The 20,352-nt window shown below is 33.9% G+C and overlaps 2 protein-coding genes across 9 annotated transcripts; one reads left to right on the plus strand and one right to left on the minus strand.

The window, feature by feature from the left end:
• Positions 1-5,024: 5,024 nt before the first annotated feature.
• On the plus strand, positions 5,025-9,575 carry LOC116002156. Its single transcript, XM_031242212.1, has 7 exons — positions 5,025-5,305; positions 5,414-5,546; positions 5,992-6,095; positions 7,066-7,210; positions 7,308-7,436; positions 7,758-9,196; positions 9,276-9,575. The coding sequence occupies exons 1-6, from the start codon at positions 5,265-5,267 to the stop codon at positions 9,192-9,194; spliced, it is 1,989 nt and encodes a 662-aa protein (XP_031098072.1). The 5' UTR covers positions 5,025-5,264; the 3' UTR covers positions 9,195-9,196; positions 9,276-9,575.
• A 5,678-nt stretch (positions 9,576-15,253) lies between these two features.
• On the minus strand, positions 15,254-20,352 carry LOC116001925 (transcription factor EGL1-like). 8 transcript variants are annotated; one of them, XM_031241887.1, is made up of 10 exons: positions 19,878-20,352; positions 19,523-19,636; positions 19,269-19,397; positions 18,065-18,319; positions 17,845-17,941; positions 17,701-17,715; positions 17,305-17,361; positions 16,361-17,203; positions 15,842-16,277; positions 15,254-15,514 (listed from the first exon to the last, which is right to left on the minus strand). In XM_031241887.1, exons 3-10 carry the CDS (start codon positions 19,379-19,381, stop codon positions 15,471-15,473), a joined length of 1,860 nt encoding a protein of 619 aa, XP_031097747.1. In that variant the 5' UTR covers positions 19,382-19,397; positions 19,523-19,636; positions 19,878-20,352; the 3' UTR covers positions 15,254-15,470. The 8 variants fall into 8 exon arrangements, with proteins under 8 accessions (XP_031097747.1, XP_031097744.1, XP_031097746.1 ...); XM_031241884.1 differs by having other exon boundaries at positions 15,837-16,277; positions 19,878-20,349; XM_031241886.1 differs by having other exon boundaries at positions 15,837-16,277; positions 19,523-19,669; positions 19,878-20,349.

The following is a 20,352-nucleotide window of genomic DNA, read 5'->3' on the forward strand; positions in this document are numbered from 1 at the left end:
AGGGTGTATTTGATTTAGAGTTTTAATGACTTTTGTAAACTTTTTAATATGAAAAAAGTTTTTAAAAGTCTATAAATGTTTGTATTTATAAACTCTTACAAAGTTGATGAAAGTTTAAAAAATTCTAAGAAAGTCTACAAAAACTCTAAAGTCAATTAAAATCCATCACTTTAAAAATCTTTGCAAGTCTTTAAAAGTCTGGATTGAATACACCCCTTAGTTTTCCGTAGTAACTTCTAAGATAACAAATTTTCTTTTATCATAAAGTTCTAATTCTCAGGGATGGTTTTACTCATAACATATTCAAGCCCAGTTCACATCCGTTTAAAGATAATGTCATAGAGCACATTTTCTAAAAACATAATAAGTGTGAATGAAGGTTATACACTTCATTTATGTCCGTTTTTACCGTTAAGTTTTTTTGTACATTATATTATAAAAGTTGTACTTTACAATATATTAGACAAACATACCCCTACTGTTATAACTTCCGTTATCTTTTCCACTATTGTTACCATGCACATGCATCCATTATATATTTTCTTATTTTCTTCATTAATAATAATATATAGACATTATATATTGGAGTTATATGTTAGTTATTTCCTAAAATATAAATTTAAAATTTATAAAAATATTTTACATTATTATTATTATTTACAATAATTTAAATATCTAAAATCTAAATAAATTTAAAATTTTAATATAAAGTATTAATATTGGGCACATACTTTTTGCGCATCGCACATAAGAAAAACTAGTTTAAAATAATAAGTTTTATACAATTTAGGGTGTGTTTGGTTCGCACATGAGAATTGGAATCGAAATGGGTTTCAAATACTTAGTAATGATAATATGCTTTTGTGAAAGTATTTTGCATGATTGATAGTAAGGTGGAATGAGAATGATTATCAATATTGCTGTTTGGTTATGCATGATCCTATAATGAGAATAAAGATTTTAAAAATACAAGAACAAAAAATCAAGTATGAACAAAAAAATAAAATAAAAAAAAGTTAATTCCATTTTTGGTCCTAGATTTATATGTGACAATCCACTTTTAGTCCTTTTTATTAAAACATCCTCATTTGGTCCTAGTATTATTGTGGCATGACCATTTTTAGTCATCCATCAACAAAATCGTTGAAATATCGTAATCAAAACCCATAGTAGTGTTCTAAAAACTTGTCAACCAAACAATAACAATGACTTTAACACACATTCATTATAGTTAAACCTATCAACTAAACACACCCTTAATAATGTCATTTTTATAGCAAACTAGTAGAATGTATCAGATGTAGTGGATTTTGAAAAGTCAAATTTGTATTCGTAGATGCATGATGTCCACTATATACGGATTGAATATTATCTGGCTTAATTTGTTTATTATATTCTAATGTTGTAAATTACTCCCGGTAGAAGTGTAACTATTAACTAGATTATTTCAATTGTTATACCGGGACCATGTTTCATGTTACATTGTGAATCCTGATACAAAAATTTTGTACCTTCAATTAAAATATGTTGTACCTACAGTTAACAATTTTTGTATATGTAAACAAATAACTTGATAATTACTAACACATAATATGATAGCTATATGTACGGAAACTATCAACTGCAAATACAGTATGTGTCAATCACAGATACAAAATCTGAAGGTTATTTTTGCCGGATTATTTCCCATATGAGTGTAACTATTAGCTGGTTTATCTCATTTTTTTGAGAAATTTAGCATTAGGCCATTAATAAAATATGCCAGCTGCAATCCTAAAAAAAAATGACAGCTGCATATTTAATACCAAATCATTTTTTAAATACTAATTAGTGCAGTTATATAATTATGATATAATTAATAATTTAATGTAATTATTAATTGTTTTCTAAGTTCAGTAATTTGTAGGTGGAAATTAATTATTTATAGTTAGTTGCCGTTAACATATATTATTAATTATTAATACTAGTAACACTTACCATAAAAAGTATAATAGTCCATGAATAATTAATTATCATATATTCCTTCCAAATTCTTTCACGTTATTTGTTTTGGTAATAAACAATACTTCCTATATTAACGAATACTAATTAAATTCACAATTAATTTAAATATTAGATGTTTAAACTACAAAAAGTATTTATTTTATTGGATTCCTGTATTATAATAATAATAATAATAATAACAATAATAATAATAATAATTATTATTATTATTATTATTATTATATTATTATTATTATTTGAAACTGGCGGTGGGGACAAAAAAACAAACAAATCCGTAACTAACCCATGCTTAGAGCAACAAGCTCTATTGAGAACAATCTCTCTGAATTATTTCTCCCCTCTTTCCTTTGCATTGGATATTCCCAATGGTATGGTCACCCAAATCAATGGAACTCAATGATTGTAAGTCACATCATGGGAAAAATATTAGGGTGAAATATTAGAGGGTAATATTTTCGATTAGACCTTCCTCATTTGTAATTTTTGCACAGTTTTAAGGAAAAAGTAAGATGAGGTGGAAGAGAGAAGTGGAAGAAAGAGAAAAATAGGGTTGCACTGCAAATTAGGGGGTTTTGTAGTTTTCTGGAATCCACCTGCAGAGGAGAGAGGCACCTCACTGTGCGTGAGGCACCACTCTCGCCGGGCGCGTAATTTTTTTTAATTGTTTTTAATCGTTTTTTTCTCTAAAAAACCTAGCACTATTGAGGAAGACCTTAACTTAATAGAAATACTGGCACTTATATATAAAGAGGGAAAATGGCATTTTATATCGAGTTATGGAGGGATTGGAGGCGTGCTCCGAGGAGGAGGTAGGCAATGGCATAGTGGATTCGTGGGAACATGTAGTACCCTTCACGTGGTCAAGGCAAAATGCATGGCCATTATGAAAGATCTTGAGTGGGCTTGGGAGAAAGGTTTTAGGGACGTCGAGATTCGAAGCGACTCGAAGGAAGTAGTAAATTGTACGAGATGGCCAGACAGGCCCCTACGCCCCATTGTGAATCATTGCATAAATTGGATGGCACGCGATTGGAATGTGACGATAAACATGTGTTCAGGGATCAGGACGCTGCAACGGGCATTCTGGCAAGCTTCGCGAAAACGACAAGGGATGAACTAGCAGGAATTTGATTCTTCATGAGACGAAATTACTCGAGTGTTTAAGGACGACTAGATGGGAGTCCCAAACACAAGATGGACTATCGTTGTGGGCTACTCATAAAATGGCTTCTAAATTGTGATGAACCCCTCCATTTGATTTTTTTTTTTATAAAAAATTTCCAATATTGGTATTTTATTCAATTTATTCATGAATAAGTTTGATATAAGACTGTCTTATTGTGAATTGTATAATACTTTTTAGTTAAAATATATTTTCTTTTGAGCGTATAGAAAAATATTACAGTACATTTTTATTAAAAGGTATTACAAATTTCACGTGAGACGTTCTCACACGTTTTTTTTTACAATGTTCAAAGTTGGGACTTTGTAAACATTTAAATGCCAATATTGTTAAGTTTAGATATTATATTATTTCTTTAGTTTGGATGATACCAAACATATAATGATACCATTTCTTTATTTGATTTGATATGCTAGCACCTATGCATACTAAAGTGCGCTATGCTAAAAAGTTTTAGATCAAATTTTCTAAGAATAACATTTACATCTTTAAAAATAATAATAATAATAACATTACAAACACAAAGTGGATTAAATCTAGATTAGTCACATTAATGAGAATATCATATGCCTTATGAAATGAAAAAGCATAATTCAAACAAATATCAATTCTAATAATCTAATAAAATACGTGTGTACAATTATATTATTATTAAAGGAAATGCTACAATGTCCTAACAAAAATACATCATGATTCAAAAATAAAAAGCATTACTCCGCACATTTTAATCACTTGAATGATTTATAAAAAATTAAAAGAGTTAATATCCAAAATTGTCTATCAAATATGTATCACATTTGTCCTCTAAATTATTAATATATCAGTATTTGTCCCCTCAATTATTTTAAAAGTGATGATTTCTTCCCAAATATGTTAAATGAACTTTTGAATTGTTAAAAATAAGGACAAAATAAGTATTTCAAGTAACATATTTTCTCAAACAAATTATTGTTTATATGCGAGAATTAGAATAAACGTAAAAAAAAAAAAAGAATAAATACCATTTGAAATTATTAAAATTATAATTTTAAATTAATGATAGCTATATAATTAAGATTTTTTTTTGAAGGATATAGAATTAAAACTTAAACACAAATAATTCATTATTGCTAATTTGTGTTTAAGTTTTAATTTTGTTACCTATATTAGCTTAAAATTATAATTATAATATTTATAAAAATGTTCATTATTTTTCGCATTCATTATAATTTTCACATATAAATAATAATTTGTTGGAGAAGTAAAGTGACTTAAAATACCTATTTTGTCATTATTTTTTAACAATCCAAAAGTCTTTTAATGGATATTTGAAAAATTGCCACTTTTAAAATAATGGAGGGAAAAATGTAAATGCATGTATAATTTATTGAAAAACGTGTTATAAGAATATAATCAAGGAAAAATGTGTCACTTTCTCAATAATATATTTATATCCACATATCCACTTGAAATATTTTTGTGTTAATTAACATTAAAAAGGTAACATACTAAATATATACTGTACAAACGAATGTGACGTATTAATTAAGAAACAAATTATTGGGATATTTTATATATTATTTTAACTAAAACTAGCAAGATTTTTTCTCAAAAAAAAAAACTAGCAAGATTTATTACCATAAATCCATAATATAGTTTTGAGTCTTTTGACATTTCCATAAGCAAACTATATAAGGGGTTTTAGTGTAAAGATTAAAAATTTCAGGGGCTCAAGTGAAATTATCCACTAAACCCGGAAGGGCCAAAAGCAAAAAGAAACAGAGAAATGAGTGACTGAGTAAACGACAATTAAATTTGAAATTTGTTTGACTGTGTGGAACTGTGGAAGTTCCACTAAGATTGCTGAAATTCTATCTCCCTCTCTCTCTCTCTCCTCTTCCCGAAATGGCTAAATACTAATCGCTACTAATACGGCTGTGTATACATATACATATCTTCCGGTGCAAGCTATTCTTCAAGTCTCTCAAATGCGCGGATCTGTTTCGGTGAATGCGGAATCGGCGTTGGTTGGTGTTCTCGGAGGTTGACCACAACTTCTGAACCAAAGCCAAACGAAGTTGTCTGCCGGAGATCGGAGATGCTTGACGGTATTCTCGGCCGCGGTTTTAGCTCTAAATGGTTAGCTCTCTCTATCTCTTTCTCTCTGTGTTTTTAAGTGCTCATATTTGCTTATTGTATGCATATATGCGTGTATGCATTGACTGAATTTTTTGCAAACGAGAACAGTAAATCGCTGATAAAGGCCACTAGATCGCGAATTGAATTGGTGCGGCGGAGAGCGGAAGCGAGGCAGAGGTTTCTCAAGGAGGACCTTGCGAAATTGCTCGGTAATGGACTTGACATTAATGCCTATGGAAGGGTGAGTTTTCTTCTCTCTCTTTTTCCTTTCTTCTGCTTTTCAAATAATTTGAATTTATTTCGGCAATCTGCTACGTTTTCTACTATTAGTACTGAATAGTTTTCTCGATCTATTTGAAGACTACAAACTGTAATTAGAATACTAACAGTGAAATTATGTAATTACGTATATATTATTTTAGAAAACCAATTTTTTTGAGAGTGAACAGTCTTGAAAATACCATAGTAATTTTGTCATTTTTTTAAAAATACTTTGAACATACATATAATTACTCTGTATAATGCAAATAGAGGCATTTGGTGCCAAAAGAAAATGAAATTGAATAAGAAGCTTGCTGATCTTTACTTTCCAATGATAGATTATTGAATACAATGTTTTCTTTTGTTCAACTGTGATTTTATTTTCTTGCCTGGTTACATGTTGTTTTCTGGACATGGGTGGACAGACTGAAGAATTTATGGCTGGCCAAGGCCTCTTATCATGCTACGGTTTTATTGATTTATCTTGTGAGTACATATTGAAGCAGCTCCCAAACATGCAAAAACAAAGGTATAACTAATGAAACCATAATTGTGCCATAGCTAATAGTGATGCTGTTGTTTTGTTAAATCCTTGCTTGCACTGTCTTTTTTATACTGTTGGTACTTGGTAGCGTACTAATGATCAAGGTATATGAACCAGACAACATTTGTAGTCCTAATGTGCTATGACTAGTCAGTGCCATGTTTCTGAAGTGATTATGTTTAATCTTATTAAAAATTTAAACTGCATCTACTTTCTCAGTCATTTATAGACAGACAGAATGAAATGCTCATTTATTAAATTCATTTCCCAAATTTGATCAGTCAGTCTTTTTTTTTGAAAATCAAATTTGATCTGTCAGTCTGTTACACAAAATTGTGAATTTTACTTGGTTCAGTTGGTTGTACTAGTAGATTATATTAGGTTTTGAAAAACCATGACCGGTATAAGAACCTTCTGTACCTTAGTGAGTAGAAATCAGTTAGTCCAATGAAATCATTCCTAAGCATGATGACAAACACAATGAAAGTATCTAACATTGCCATTAACTAATCATAATTTTAACTCTGATGGATCTATTTGCTGAATGTGATTCCTAAGTATTTTTCATACTATGCAAACAGTGCACCAGGGGAAAGTTGTTGGGATATATAGTACGATAAAATTTTCTTAATTTATTGTAATTGTGTTTTTTGATTGTTCAACTGTTGTGGCTTTTAGACATGCTGGAGCTAATTTTCTTCAGATTATACTGTATAAAATAATGGATGTGATACCTTCAAAAAAAAAAAATAATGGATGTGATGGTGTTTATTTTTAGTTGCACAAGTTAGTTTATTCAAGCATTTACAATTTGAATGATTGTATGCAGAAATTGATCTTTTGTAAAACATCAGATTTAGGATTGGTATTATTTCTGAAAGACCATTGAACAAAGACAATGACTTTTTAGTATCACAATTTTTATTTTTTATTTTTTCCAATTGTTTGTGTCCAGCTTTTGCCCTGAAGAATGCCGAGAGGCTGCGGCGTCCCTTATGTTTGCAGCGGCAAGATTCTCTGATTTGCCAGAATTACGTGATCTCAGGGATCTAATTCGGGAGAGATATGGAAGTGAAATAGAATGTTTTGTCAATCAGAAGGTAGTCTTTCAGTATATAAGTAACTCCACTATGCATATGATGGGCTGCCTTCCATAATTTGTTTCTTCTTCTTACTAGCTTCAGTCATTATTGCTAGTTTGTAGAGCAATTAGCTTCAAGAACAACTGCCATGGAGAAGAGAATCCAGCTACTGCAAGATATAGCCTCAGAATTTCAAATTAGATGGGATTCGGCTGGCTTTCAACAGAGGATGGCATCTGCAGAGGTATATCTTCCTGTGTCTGATATAAGAATTGGGTTGCTAGAAGAAAGGAAAAGGGCAAAGCAATAATCAGAATAAAGTTTTTCATACATCTCTATTGAAAATCCTCAGACTATTTACATAAGAATTGGTATGCTAGAAAAAAGGAAAAGGGTACAGCAATATCCAAAATAAAGTTTTTCATGCATCTCTACTGAAAACCCTCACACTAATATACTTTCTCAGCCATCAATTTTGTAGGGAATAAGAAATATATTGCTTGCAATCTATGTATAGCATTCGACAAAGAAATAAATCATTTTGCATGCTCTGACGAATTTACAGGGAAAGCTAAACAAGATTGGACCTTCACACAGCTCTGCTGATAATTACAATCTTGGTAGCCAAAAGGACAGTGTCTCAAAAACCAATGTGCAAAATGTTTTATCCAAAGGAAAGCCTGATACTTATAATGATAAACAGATAAGGATCCAAGGCATCGGAAATGACAAGCTGGATGATCATTTGTTTGGGAGGAAGGAAAACGCTAATGAACATAAACTGATTGCCAACAAGGAAGGAAGCTATTTAATGACAGAAAAGAATGATTTTGTAGTTAACAAAATGGAGGAATTGACAGTTGGCAGAGACAGAGCTAAGAAAGAGAGGAGTGATAATTCCCAATGGACATCAAAATCAGGCAATTCATCACGCATTAGAGGGAAAGATGGTGTCTATAGTGGGCATGAAGAGCAAGAAAGGAAAATTTGTAACCCTCACGACATTCCTAAAGTGAAAAGCTTTGGTGTTTTGTCCCATGGACAATTAGTGGCTTCAAATTTTACAGGGCTCACTAGTGGTGATGATGTCTCTTCTACCAGTGACCCTATCAGTGAAAAGAAGAAAGTGATCTCAATAGGAGAAAGTCAGGAGGACCAAGGGAATAGCTTAAAATCATATAACAGCTATGCTCGTCCCCCACCCTATGTCAAACCAAAAGACAAAACCATTCCCCCTCCTTATGTTAAAGTGGGTGATACCAAAGGCAAAACCAGTAGAGGATCTGATCATTTTGTTTCCGAATTCAATAGGCATTTCACTGGTCCTTCCCACGGTAAAGTTGATGCAGCTAGCAGCTCAGAGGATATCCGTAGAGGATCTGATCAACCTGACCAGAATGTGGAAAATTTTGAGCCTACTGGAAAGAATAGTCATCGTCAGGAGAGAGAATTTTCTTATGCGGATGGCATTCCCTTACCAAAACCAAGATCTGTTAGGAGAAAGCATCATAAATCATCAAGAAATAATGATGATGCTGGAAATTCTGAAGATGCTAGGGTTGTGAATAGAAGTAATCGAAGAAGGGAACATTCAAAAACAGGGCTACAGGTCTTGGTTGATGATAGGCACCACCGAAGAGATGACGAGGAAAGGATGATAGATAAACTCTTGATGCACTACAGTAAGAAATCATCCAACTATGACATAGAAAAGTTAAGGAAAAAGCCAGAAACTCACGGTTCACACCTGAGAGGCAGTGATACTGATAAATCCTCACATGAGAGGATCAGAAAAGATGAATGTGAAATAAATTCTGATGTACCTCCACCACCTACAAGATCTATTTCTCTTCCACACGAACAAGCTACTCCTTCAGAGACAAAAAAGGTTTACATGCGTGCCAATTCCTTTCAGCCTGACAACCAGGCACGTCATGTCCATCCAAAATTACCTGACTATGAAGATTTGGCTGCCCAATTTGCTGCCCTGAGAGGAATATGAAGGTAAAAGTCAGTTGTGGCTGAGAAATTCTTGCCTTTACTGCTAGTGTGAAACTAAACCTCCTATCATTAACCTATGCAGGTGGCTGGCCATCTTGAGAGGAGAAACTAATCACTGATATTCCTTGTTGACCTCCAATCTTTGATTCTTTGGGTTCGTGAGTTATAAAGTGGCGTTAAAAATCACAAGCAAATACACGAGTACGACTTTCTTTCGTGAATCTGCATTCTTGAGTGTATAAGTATTGTTTACCATTCAGTTTTACTGATTGTAAAGTTGAACAATTCATGTAACATTGTCTCCAATGCCCCATCTGTACTTGAGAGTTGAAATTTAGAATGTTCCACAGCTTATTAGTCAATGTTGAATGAGACCTCTGCCTGCGTGTTGGCTGCGCCTATTTATTTATTATTATTATTATTTGGAACAAAATTGCTAGATTAGTTTGGTACATCAAAAATCACCAAAATTGTGCAGAAGGGGTGGTTAAGTAGGTGAGGTATGATTTTTGTATATAAAAATTACAGATTTACGAGTTATTTCGAAAGATTAAAAGAATAAAGTTTTATGTAATGCAAGCCACGCTATGAATTTTTATAATCAAAGGAAACAAAAGTATATCTCTAGCTCACAAAACAAATGGAAGTGTACAAAAAGAATAGGCAATTAAAGTTTAAACGGTCTTCACCTTTCACGAAGTATGTGCGCACGGGAGGGGGGTCCAGGGGATATTGTGAATATGATCAATATTGATTCTGCTTTGGAGTATTAAAGGAAAATTGCAGTTTTTTTTTTTTTTAATACTACTATTTGTGAAGCACAAAGAGTCAATATCGTCTTCACTGAGGCTCAAATCTACCTTTTTCATATGAGAGTGCAATCGAGTGTCACTAGATCACAAGGTCTTGGCTAAAATTGCAGTTTAATTGTTCTGAAGTTATAAATTTAGTTTATCTCTTCTCAATTTTTATAAATATAATAATTTAATTGTTAAATAAGTTATAAATTCAATCTCTCAATTAATTGAGATCTCAAACTTCATTTGTATTTATGATTTTGTAATAAATATCTTTTCATAAAGATGTCATTTATTTAAAATAATAAGGATAAAGATAGAAAAAAAATTAGGAAGCTACTAGCTTATTTTGGAAACATTACCAAATAGAGCTTATAGCTTATTAATAGTTTAAAATAAGCTATAAGTTCTGCCAAATTGAACCACAAACGAAACTTGACGCCTGAATTAATTTAGGCCTCGCCTGAATTAATTAGAGGCCTAAATTTATAATTTATAAACAATTGAGGGATTAAGGTGTAATTTTTACAATATTAAATATGCTTATTCAGTAATTTGCTAGGATTGGTTGCTTTTAGAGGTTTAGTCACCCTAAGTATCTATTATAGTTTATTATTAAAGAAAAAGAGTGAAAGAAATAGAGAGAATGTGAGCATCATTTTCCACATAATTAAAGAGCTGTCTTGATTGTTGTTTGAATTATATACTAAGATGATGAGAGGTCCACTTTTTAGTGGATAATCTTGAATAGCCACTCCTAAACTATGAGATGTGCTACCAAACCCTAATTTCAAAATTTCCCACCCTAAAACAAGCTAGGGACCACTCGTGGGCCCCACATAAATTATTAGTAGGATCATAATCACTCTTTCAAAGTTTGGTCACATTCCAGTGCAAACTCAATCAAGTGCTCAACATCTTGTAGGATCAAAACTATTGATTAATGTTTCCTGCACCATCTCGATATTCTACTTTCATATTTACCGTTACATCGACAGGTAAGTTAATGAATTTTATATGCAACTCATTTTAGCGTTATGTTAATGGATTGGTATTCATCAATTTCAAGTAGAGAGTTAATTTTAAAAAATTTGTTTAATAAATGAGAAACATTTTAAATTTAAGTATTAGTCCATAATTTCTAACTAGTAGATAAGATATCGTATCATTAAACTACCCATCTTTATAGCATACCACATAATATGCAAGTCAATTATGTGTTACATACGTTATTGAAGTGTATTAAAAAATTAGAGAGAAATATATTAGTTTATAATGCTATATAGATAGGCAATGATCTCCGGGTGGTTCACAACCCAACTGCTACCCTTGTGAATAAATGTAAAATAATGCTTGATAGTAGGGATTTGGGTATCCCTGTGTTGCATATCTACTACGAATAGAACCAAGTGGTAGACTCATTGGCGAAGATGGCTAGCACGATGGATAGAGGTCTCCATTTCTTCATGAGCCCTACTTGAGAAGTTTTGAAGGTGTATCATGACGATGCGATGGGCATCTTGCATGGTTGCTAGGCGTGATTGTGTCCCTAACCCTGCGTTACCTCTGTCGTCTCTTTTTTTTTTTTTTTTCCTTTATTTTTTCACTGACCCTCAACCATTAATATATCAAATGAATTGATCAGATTAGTCCTTACTATTTACCAGAGAGCCTATTCTAATTCTCCAATATATATACTATTTACCAGAGAGCCTATTCAATTTTAGAATTATTAACTATTGCAAACTTAAAAATTTAGTAATGGTAAGATATAGCCTTTGATTTTTCAAGATGGAGGGTGTGGATGTATCAATACTTTTTATGTTGAATTATTACTATCAATTTCTTATAGCTGTATGTGTCTAAGGGTGCTTGAAATTATCAAAATTTTACATTGAGGTGACCCCTCACAAAACAATAAGTGCATTTGTCATTTGACTGGCAAATTTCAAGTAGCTTTATCTTTTTAAAATAAGAAAATGTGGAAAATGGCTTGAATGGCATGAAATAACACGTCAACAAAGATCTTTATTATATGTACGTAACATGCCTACTAAGTTTCTAATTAACAAGAGCGATATTTACGTTAAATTATTATTATCAATCTCTTCTAGCCGTATGGGTATGCAATCGTTATACCCTGCACCACGGTGCACATAGCAATGTGCACCACGATCCAAAACGACGTTGTTTCGATGTTAGTGGACGCGGACGCGAATGACTCCATGGAATTCATTATCTATAATACACATAATCATTATCTAGAATACACAGAATGTTTGCCTATAATACACAGAATGTTTGCCCAGAATACACAGAATATTGACACAAAATACACAGAATTCATCCTTTTAACATTCGAATGCACAAACACATCACAACCTGTGTTAATAACATCAATACACAGAATATTGACACAAAATACGCAGAATTCATCCTCCTAAACATTCGAATGCACAAACACATCACAACATGTGTTACTAACATGAATACACAGAACGGTTGCCTAGAATACACAGAATGATTGCCTGGAATACACAGAACGATTACCTAGAATACACAGAATATTAACATAATACACAAACTGGCCGAAACGGGAAACGTGATTTCCAAAAAAAGAGACGATTAATTTACAATGCTCAAAACGACGTCATTTACGTACGTGGTGCACATTGCTATGTGCACCGTGGTGCATAGTATAATTTGCCATGGGCATGTGAGTACTTAAAAATTAAATTATTAAAACCGTGACAATGCAACAACAATAAAGCAATCCCTCACAAAAAATGAAAGGATTTATTATTTGATTGAGAAATTTCAAGCTGCTTTATCTTTCTAAAACAAGAAAATGTTAGAAATGACTTGAATGAAATGAAATAATCCGTCAACAAACATCTTTATCATATGTACGTAACATAACTTATAAACTTTCAATAAACAAAAGCAGTATATTTACTTTAAATTATTATTATCAATCTCTTCTAGTCGTGTATGGCATCTTACGACAACATTAAAGCTAACCCGCCCTCACAAAACAATGAAACGGATTTATGATTTGATTGCCAAATGTCAAGCAGCCCTACAATAAGAAAATGTTGGACATGATTAGACAAACGTATGTATCGCATGTTGTCCATTTCCTTTGATTTTTAATCCCACTCACTGGTGGCTGCACCTAACCAACCACCTGCGACAAAATTGTACAATCTTTGAACAGCTGTCTACCTCTCCTTTCAACTTTACATCTATCCTAAGGTTCAATGCACTTAAAACTTTGGGGTAGCTAGTGAAAGGGACTACACCTTCAATTTCAATGTGGCAAACAAAATACTGAATCTCCTCTAGCCTGTTTGGTAAATAGTGATTGAATTAATGAGTTTGATTAGTTGATATATTTAGTAAACTAAATGATAGTTGATAACTTATTACATGCAAAATGACTTTTTCAAAAAGTTTATCGGATGAATTTTAGTGTTTTGGAACAATAAATTATTACAAAAAAATTAATTAATCAAACACTTATATTGATTGTTTAACCAAGTCAAACAACTAATAATGGTCAAATAAGTCAAAATTGACTAATAAGCTAACTATGTTACCAAATGGGGTAAAAGTGTGAAATTCGGTGAAAACTACCACCCAAAAAAAGTGATGTACTTTATACATTTTGAACTATATTTGGTTGATTAAAAAAGTTATGAGACTGCACCCCAAAATTGGCAAACCCTAATTCTCTCAAAACCTCTCTATCTGCCTCACTGCACGAAACCTTGATTCTTCATCTGGTGGCCGCCGGCCTCTGACCGAAGCTTTGAGCCTTTGACGAAGCTTCGTTCCTTGGCCGACGGTCTCCTATTTTCTTTTATTTCTTGTTTTTTAGTTTCATAATAAATTCCACTGCCGAATTAGCCATCAACCATTCAAGGATGTTGCGATAGTTCCAAAGATCTAAAGTTTATGGATTTTGCCAGATCTGGATAAAGAGGTGGTTTGGTTCTAGTGGATCCACAAAATAAAGTTTAAGAGATGGTGTACGTACTGCTGTTTCTCTTTTCTTTTGTGTTCTGTTTTTGCTGTGTCTTTCTCTCGTTTGTGTGACGAGTTTGTTTTCCTCTCGTCTCTTTTGGCGAGTTCTTTTTTTTCATAAGTGTGAATCATATAAGTTGGTCATGTTGTATTTGAACTTCATCTTGGGTGACAAAGATGACAATAAAAAAGAGCATCTGCAGCTTAGCTTGATTGATATATTGTCAATGAACAACATATGTAAAACATATACTCAGGTGGTGTGCAAGACTTTTCAACCAAAGTTGTCTTGACTACGTTTGATCGATTCTTCAATGATATTAAAGAAGCTTTAAGTTTATCCAACGAATTTAGCTTCAAATTTGTGAAACAGTCTGCGAATCACTAAGGAAGTTGTTTCTATGTCTGACTATAAAGAATGGTATACCATTCCATCGATTCTATTTATAGTCGTTTCAACTTATGATTAAATGAATGAGCTTCTTTATTTTCAAAAAAAAAAAAAAAAAAAAAAAAAAGAAAGAAAGAGAAAAAGTTAAGAGACTAAGTTTAGTCAAATTGATAGTTAATGTTAGCCTATCTTCGTTTGTATCTAGGGTGTTATTGAGAAAATAGAGAATAAATCAGAAGTTACAAATATACTCCCATAAAACATTTTATACAAATAGAGTTTAACGTACCGAATTTACAACTTCTTTAATAATTAATGACCAAATTTGTAAAAATTAAAGAAGGGGAGGGAGACTACACCTTTCCAGAGGGCAAATTATTGTGTGGACCATAATAAAATGTATATTTTTAATGTACTAAATGTACATTATTTTTGTACTGAATGTACATTATTTTTATACTATAAAAATAATGTACATTCAGTACACAAATAATATATATTCCTTGAATACAATGTACATTATTTTTATATTGAATGTACATTATTTGATAGTGTGGTCCACACAATAATGATTGTTTCCAGAGTAATTGGGCCGGGTTTCAAGGTTTGGATCAACCTCTCCCATCCTCTATCAGTTTTTTCCAGCAAATTATATCGTGTACCATGGATAAATATTCATTTTTAGTATACTGATGTTTTATTTTTTATGTATGGAAAGTTCATTAAAATGAACATTTAATGTACTAGAAATAAACCATTTGTTAGTGACCCACGGTTGGATTTTTACCCCCAAAAACCTATGACAAGTTGCATACTTGCATATATAGGGCCTTGTTGTAACTTCTGTAAACCAAGAAATCATGAGGAAGATGGATTTTCAACATGTTTTACTGTAAACAATTCCCTCAACTGGTATTTGATGTTTCCATATACAATGGTGTGGAAATGCAAGCAAAGGTTTATCCCTAACTCAAACTAGGGATTTGAAACTGGTAAAACTTACAAGATTCGCGTGGCTGAGGATATCTTCAACAATGTTCAGATTACTCTTTTAAGTGCTTGCCTAATCAAGGCTGGTGATGGAGACGTTAATTTTGATGCCTTCATCTGCAATTAAAGATGTAGCGATCAAAGAAAGCCATGAATCTGTTAGTTAAGCAAAGTACTGGAAAACGAAGAGTTCTAAGTGCTTTGTGGTGTTGCATTAGGGAACTGAAATGAAGAACATCGGTCATGTTTACTTCAAACTGTTTTTTGTTTTCTATTTTTTGCTTTCTGTTTAGAAAACTTGTTTACTAACTGTGCTAGTAAACATGTTTTCTATTTTCGATTCTCAAATTCTCCAGTTTTCACAATGGAAAACTGTGCTAGTAAACATGTTTTCTGTTTTCGATTCTCAAATTCTCGAGTTTGAAATGACATGACGTACCTTACATTTAACACTCACTGATAGAGTCCCGTCATCACCATTGGAAGATTGGATTGTTTCGCAGTCCAGATGTAGATTGTTCAACGCCTGTATGATTTTAATCAACACGCCCTCGCTCCACTGGCACCCTATCTCAATCGTAACATCCTCATCAGTAACACTAACAGCTACTTCACAAGCTGAGCCATTTTTCGCGGTACTCTTGGAGGCTCCTTCTGTTTCGCAGGCCTTCCTCTTTTTAGAGGATGGTTTCTTGTTGTTGTCAATTATGTTAGTGCCACAGTTATCTGATGTCCTCTCGGCATCATCGCAGTCCTTGCAGTTTCTCCCCATTCTTGCATTGAGCTCGAATCCTTCCTTCTGAGACTCGGCCTCCAAGACTCGTGTTTTAAGATTCTTGAGGTATTCGATTGTCTCGTCGAGTATAGATACTTTGTCAACCTGTGTAAAAAGACACAAATATGTGTTTTCAATGTGTGCACTCGTCTCGAGCTAGATAGTTCTTACAATACGAGTTTACTCACCTTGCCACTACTGGGGATCAATGATGAAAGAATCATGAATCTTTCGTTTATTTTTTCTCTACGTCTTCTCTCTGATACCACACGGCTCCTATCACTTTCATCTGCTTCTAGTTTACAAGGGTCGTTCTTCCCATCGCCCTCTTTCCTAGCGTCGGGGATGCATACCATTCTTGCCACTCCCGAGAGTACCTTCTTTAGTAATCTTTGTGAAGTCTCAATCCTCAGCGTCTGAATGTTGGATGATATTTCCTTCTTCCAACCAACAAAACTCGATTCTCTATTGCCATTCCTAAAATATGGTCCTAAGATAAACTGATGAGAGCTTTTCAGAACACTCGAAAGAATGCTTTGGTAATGAACATCGTGTCCTTGCCCACGGTTATCCAAGGGAGCCAAACTTTCCTGATTGCATTCTTGATTTTCTAGCGGGGAATGGTTCACCATCTCTTCATCATTTAAAAAATCAGAAACCTTTTCGGGGTTTTCATAGTTCTGGGAGATACAGTCACTCGAATTCGTAGAATTATGGATGCAATTGCTGATATCGTCTTCAACGATTTGACAGTTTGGTGGCTGTGAAGCTTCTGCTGTTGCACCTTTCACCTTAAATTCATCCCCGCCTTGTTCGTCTGCCTCCAAACCATTCGAACTGTTGTCGGGGGAATCAATGTTCTCCTCTTTCGGGCTGGCCTCGAGCGTGTCCTGGTTGGGCTTACTATTGACAATGTCTCGGTCATTTCCATCATCGGTAGAGATATAATTAGGAACTCCAGGAACAATAGGACAAGGAATGTCGAGATAGGAGGTTTTTAGGTGTTGAACGAGGCCGAGATCCTCTTTAACCTGAACACGAAAAGTACAAAAGTAAAACAACTCGAATAATCATGAAGAGAGAAAATAATATCGGAGTAAAGAAACGAAGAACTGATCTAAAATTGGCTCACAAGTTCAGTGACTCCAAGCTCGATAACGCCTCCCAAATGTGGAAAACACACAACAGTCTGCAAGTTAAAAACAGATTTACCATTAACAACGTGTTTCTAGCAGTTTATGGTTAACAGCATATTTCTTGCAGAACTAATCTTCTAAAGCGGTTCTGCATAGTTTCAACTCTTTATTTGCAGTTTCCTATTTTCATCGATGAGGACTATATTCCAACAAAAAGCATTCATGACAGAACATTATCTTTAATGTCTAGAAATTTTGTCCGTTACTAAGGTGGAAAGGAAAGGGCAAAGTGTTATAATGTTTTACACAACTAAAAAGATGCAAACATTTACGGTGAGCACAAAGTGTCAGGCTATATCAAACAATTGTCGGAGCAAAAGAAGTAGAAATACCTGAATACATGCACTCTGAGGAGTCGTAGAAGATTCAGTTATTTTCAAAGGGAAAAGAAAAAGTAGAGCGGGTCAGATTATTCAGTATCAAAGGAAACCGATATTGTTAGTATTAGCAGCGTTTGTTAATAATCATTTACTTGCCTTTGCAAGCAGCGTACGAGTAAATACTCTTCCATCTGCCTGGGGAGCGTTGCAGAGCCAAACGGTTTGGTTCTTCGCTAAGGCCTTTCCTGGCAACCTGATAAATTTTTACGAGAGTTAAGTTAACATGTGTGCTTGGTACCCTCGCTTATATGCTATAACAACAGGAATAAGAATCGCATGCTTTACTACTCTCGAAAGATGAAAGTGAATTAATTACCCCTGGCCAATATTGAACACGAATGACATGCAAACCAAGAAATACCACTCTGTATCGGTGAGATCTTCGGGAGATAAAGCTGCAGATGGTATCTTGGCATGTAGGTCCGTTTCCCCCGCTAAGAGAGATCCATAAAGCTCCCTCAAATGTTCAGTTCTCTGCAAGCCCAGCTGGTCGGTACTAGTTTCTGCAGCTTGCACTGTTTTCCTCGTCTTTATATCTCCATTATAGTACCCGTCACCCCATTCCAAAACCCTACACGGTACCATTACCAAATCAGAAGAATACACACAATTAAGCTATATATTCCCAAGATTTCATCACTTCTTCTTTTGGCTATAAATTTTTTTTACTTAAAAGTCATTGTAGCAGAAACAAATATAACGAAACCCTGCAACAAACATAATTGAACTAGAAATTTTTAAGATGTTGCAGCCTTTGCAGTCAGTTAATACGAGAAACAAATACGATATGTTCAGTCTCCTAAACATAGTTTAAGTGCACGGCATTCACAGATGCTAAATTGATTATAGTATAGGTCTTTATAGTATGTTCGGTAATAGAGACCATGGAAAACCTACTTTTTAGCTGTATAGAAGGCATTCAAAGTTCAAAAGCATATACATAAAAGAACTGCCCTGGACAGAAATACTGAAAAACACAATCAAAACGAAGCATAATTGCATAAAAGACAGCTTGTACATCATGATGTGCATTAATATCATTGGATTAGACAATATAACAAACGAACCAACACAATTAAAAGATCCATAAGGTTACTACGCAGAAAGCCCCTCAACCACATAAAAATTTAGGGTTCATTACCACTCTGTGGTCCCATCCAAGTTGCTGAACATATATGGTGGGTGGAATCAATGAGGAAGGCCCCATCTGGTTCCACTGATTTTATGGAGCTCTGAAACATTTTCTTATCTTAAATTCCAACCCATAAGTTACCTTTAAACTCTAGGAAAGTGTAGGGGACAGTATACTAACTCCTCCGTCTTGGTTCCTCTATATCTTGCAAACATCCAATTTCACTCAAAATATATGGATGGCAATGGTCCCGAGATGCGAGAAAACGAACAATGGTTGGACCTATGCCATGACCATAACCCTCCAGGGTTTAGGAAAGGGAAACAGTGACCTTACTCACCCCAAAAAGGAAAAAAATTCTTAAAAGCTGAAGTAAATGTTTTCATACCCTGGTTGGGCTGAAGAAATGGTCCAGAAGATTGCATAGCTCCACTCAATACTTCTGATTGCAAGAGCAAGCTTCTCCCTTAGGTTTTCTGCAAATCCCTCTCCCCTTGCCATTATCAAGCTTATCTTACTATAAACATGCAAATTTTCATAACAATATCCAATGCATCAGGCCAAAATGAGGAGAGCATATAATCCAAACTTCAAAGAAGCAAGAAACTGAGCACACACACACACACACACATATATATATACCTGAGCAAAAAGGTACTCAAAATGCTTCTTCTATATGGGTTTCAATTGAAATCTTGATTCTCACTGCCACACCATGTAGCCTCCTCCTACCTCCCATGAACCACCTTCTTTTAGCTAAAACCAGCAACCAAAACCTCACTTTTTAGCCTAAAATTTCACAGAACTGCTGCTGAAATGGGCATTCAGAGCAAGAATATAAATGGGTCAACTGCTTCTTGAGCCAAGACCCCAATAATTGGAAAAAGAGAAGCAGTTCTGCTGTGCTGGAGCCTCATAAAGTCTCAACAACACTCCAAACACATAGGGAAACAACACATCTATAACCCAACCCTGCAATTAAGCTAAATCTACTTACAGCATTTGACTTCTGGCTCTTGAACAAACTGGGCAAACCTCAATGTAAACAAAGATTGGATTTTTTTTTTTGAATAAACAAATGGAGCCGTAATGAACACTGCTTTGAAATGTGCACTTCAAAGGGGAGAAATCAGAAAAGTCTCCAAAATTTTAGCTTCCTGAACTGAAACACAACTTTGGGCAACCACCAAACACCCAAATGATTAGCCTATTGGGTAGATACAGAGCATATCCAACACACACACACACAATAACAGAAGCAAAAGAAGAGTTGGATGCAAAAACTATGAAGAAGAAGAGAAAGGTGCAGGTAGCTGGTTGTGGCTGCTGAATGGAGAAACAAGAAAAGAGAGCTAAGCTAATAAAAGACAAAAATAAATCACGATGGAGTCCAAGAAGACAAAGACCAAATTGATAGCATCCAATTTTATGAAAGCGGACCAAGAAAATGTCAAGTGGTTTGTGTGCAGATT

The sequence above is a fragment of the Ipomoea triloba genome, chromosome 13, assembly GCF_003576645.1.
Source record: "Ipomoea triloba cultivar NCNSP0323 chromosome 13, ASM357664v1".
NCBI lineage: Eukaryota > Viridiplantae > Streptophyta > Magnoliopsida > Solanales > Convolvulaceae > Ipomoea > Ipomoea triloba.

Coding starts and splice junctions, on each gene's coding strand:
- LOC116002156 (XM_031242212.1), top strand. CDS start 5,265: ATGCTTGACGGTATTCTCGGCCGCGGTTTTAGCTCTAAATG. Junction 7,211..7,307: donor AATGTTTTGTCAATCAGAAG/GTAGTCTTTCAG, acceptor CATTATTGCTAG/TTTGTAGAGCAATTAGCTTC. Junction 7,437..7,757: donor AGAGGATGGCATCTGCAGAG/GTATATCTTCCT, acceptor ACGAATTTACAG/GGAAAGCTAAACAAGATTGG.
- LOC116001925 (XM_031241884.1), bottom strand. CDS start 19,381: ATGGCAAGGGGAGAGGGATTTGCAGAAAACCTAAGGGAGAAGCTTGCT. Junction 17,204..17,304: donor AGCTTGGAGTCACTGAACTT/GTGAGCCAATTT, acceptor TTTCGTGTTCAG/GTTAAAGAGGATCTCGGCCT. Junction 15,515..15,836: donor CAGTGAGTGTTAAATGTAAG/GTACGTCATGTC, acceptor CTTTAATTGCAG/ATGAAGGCATCAAAATTAAC.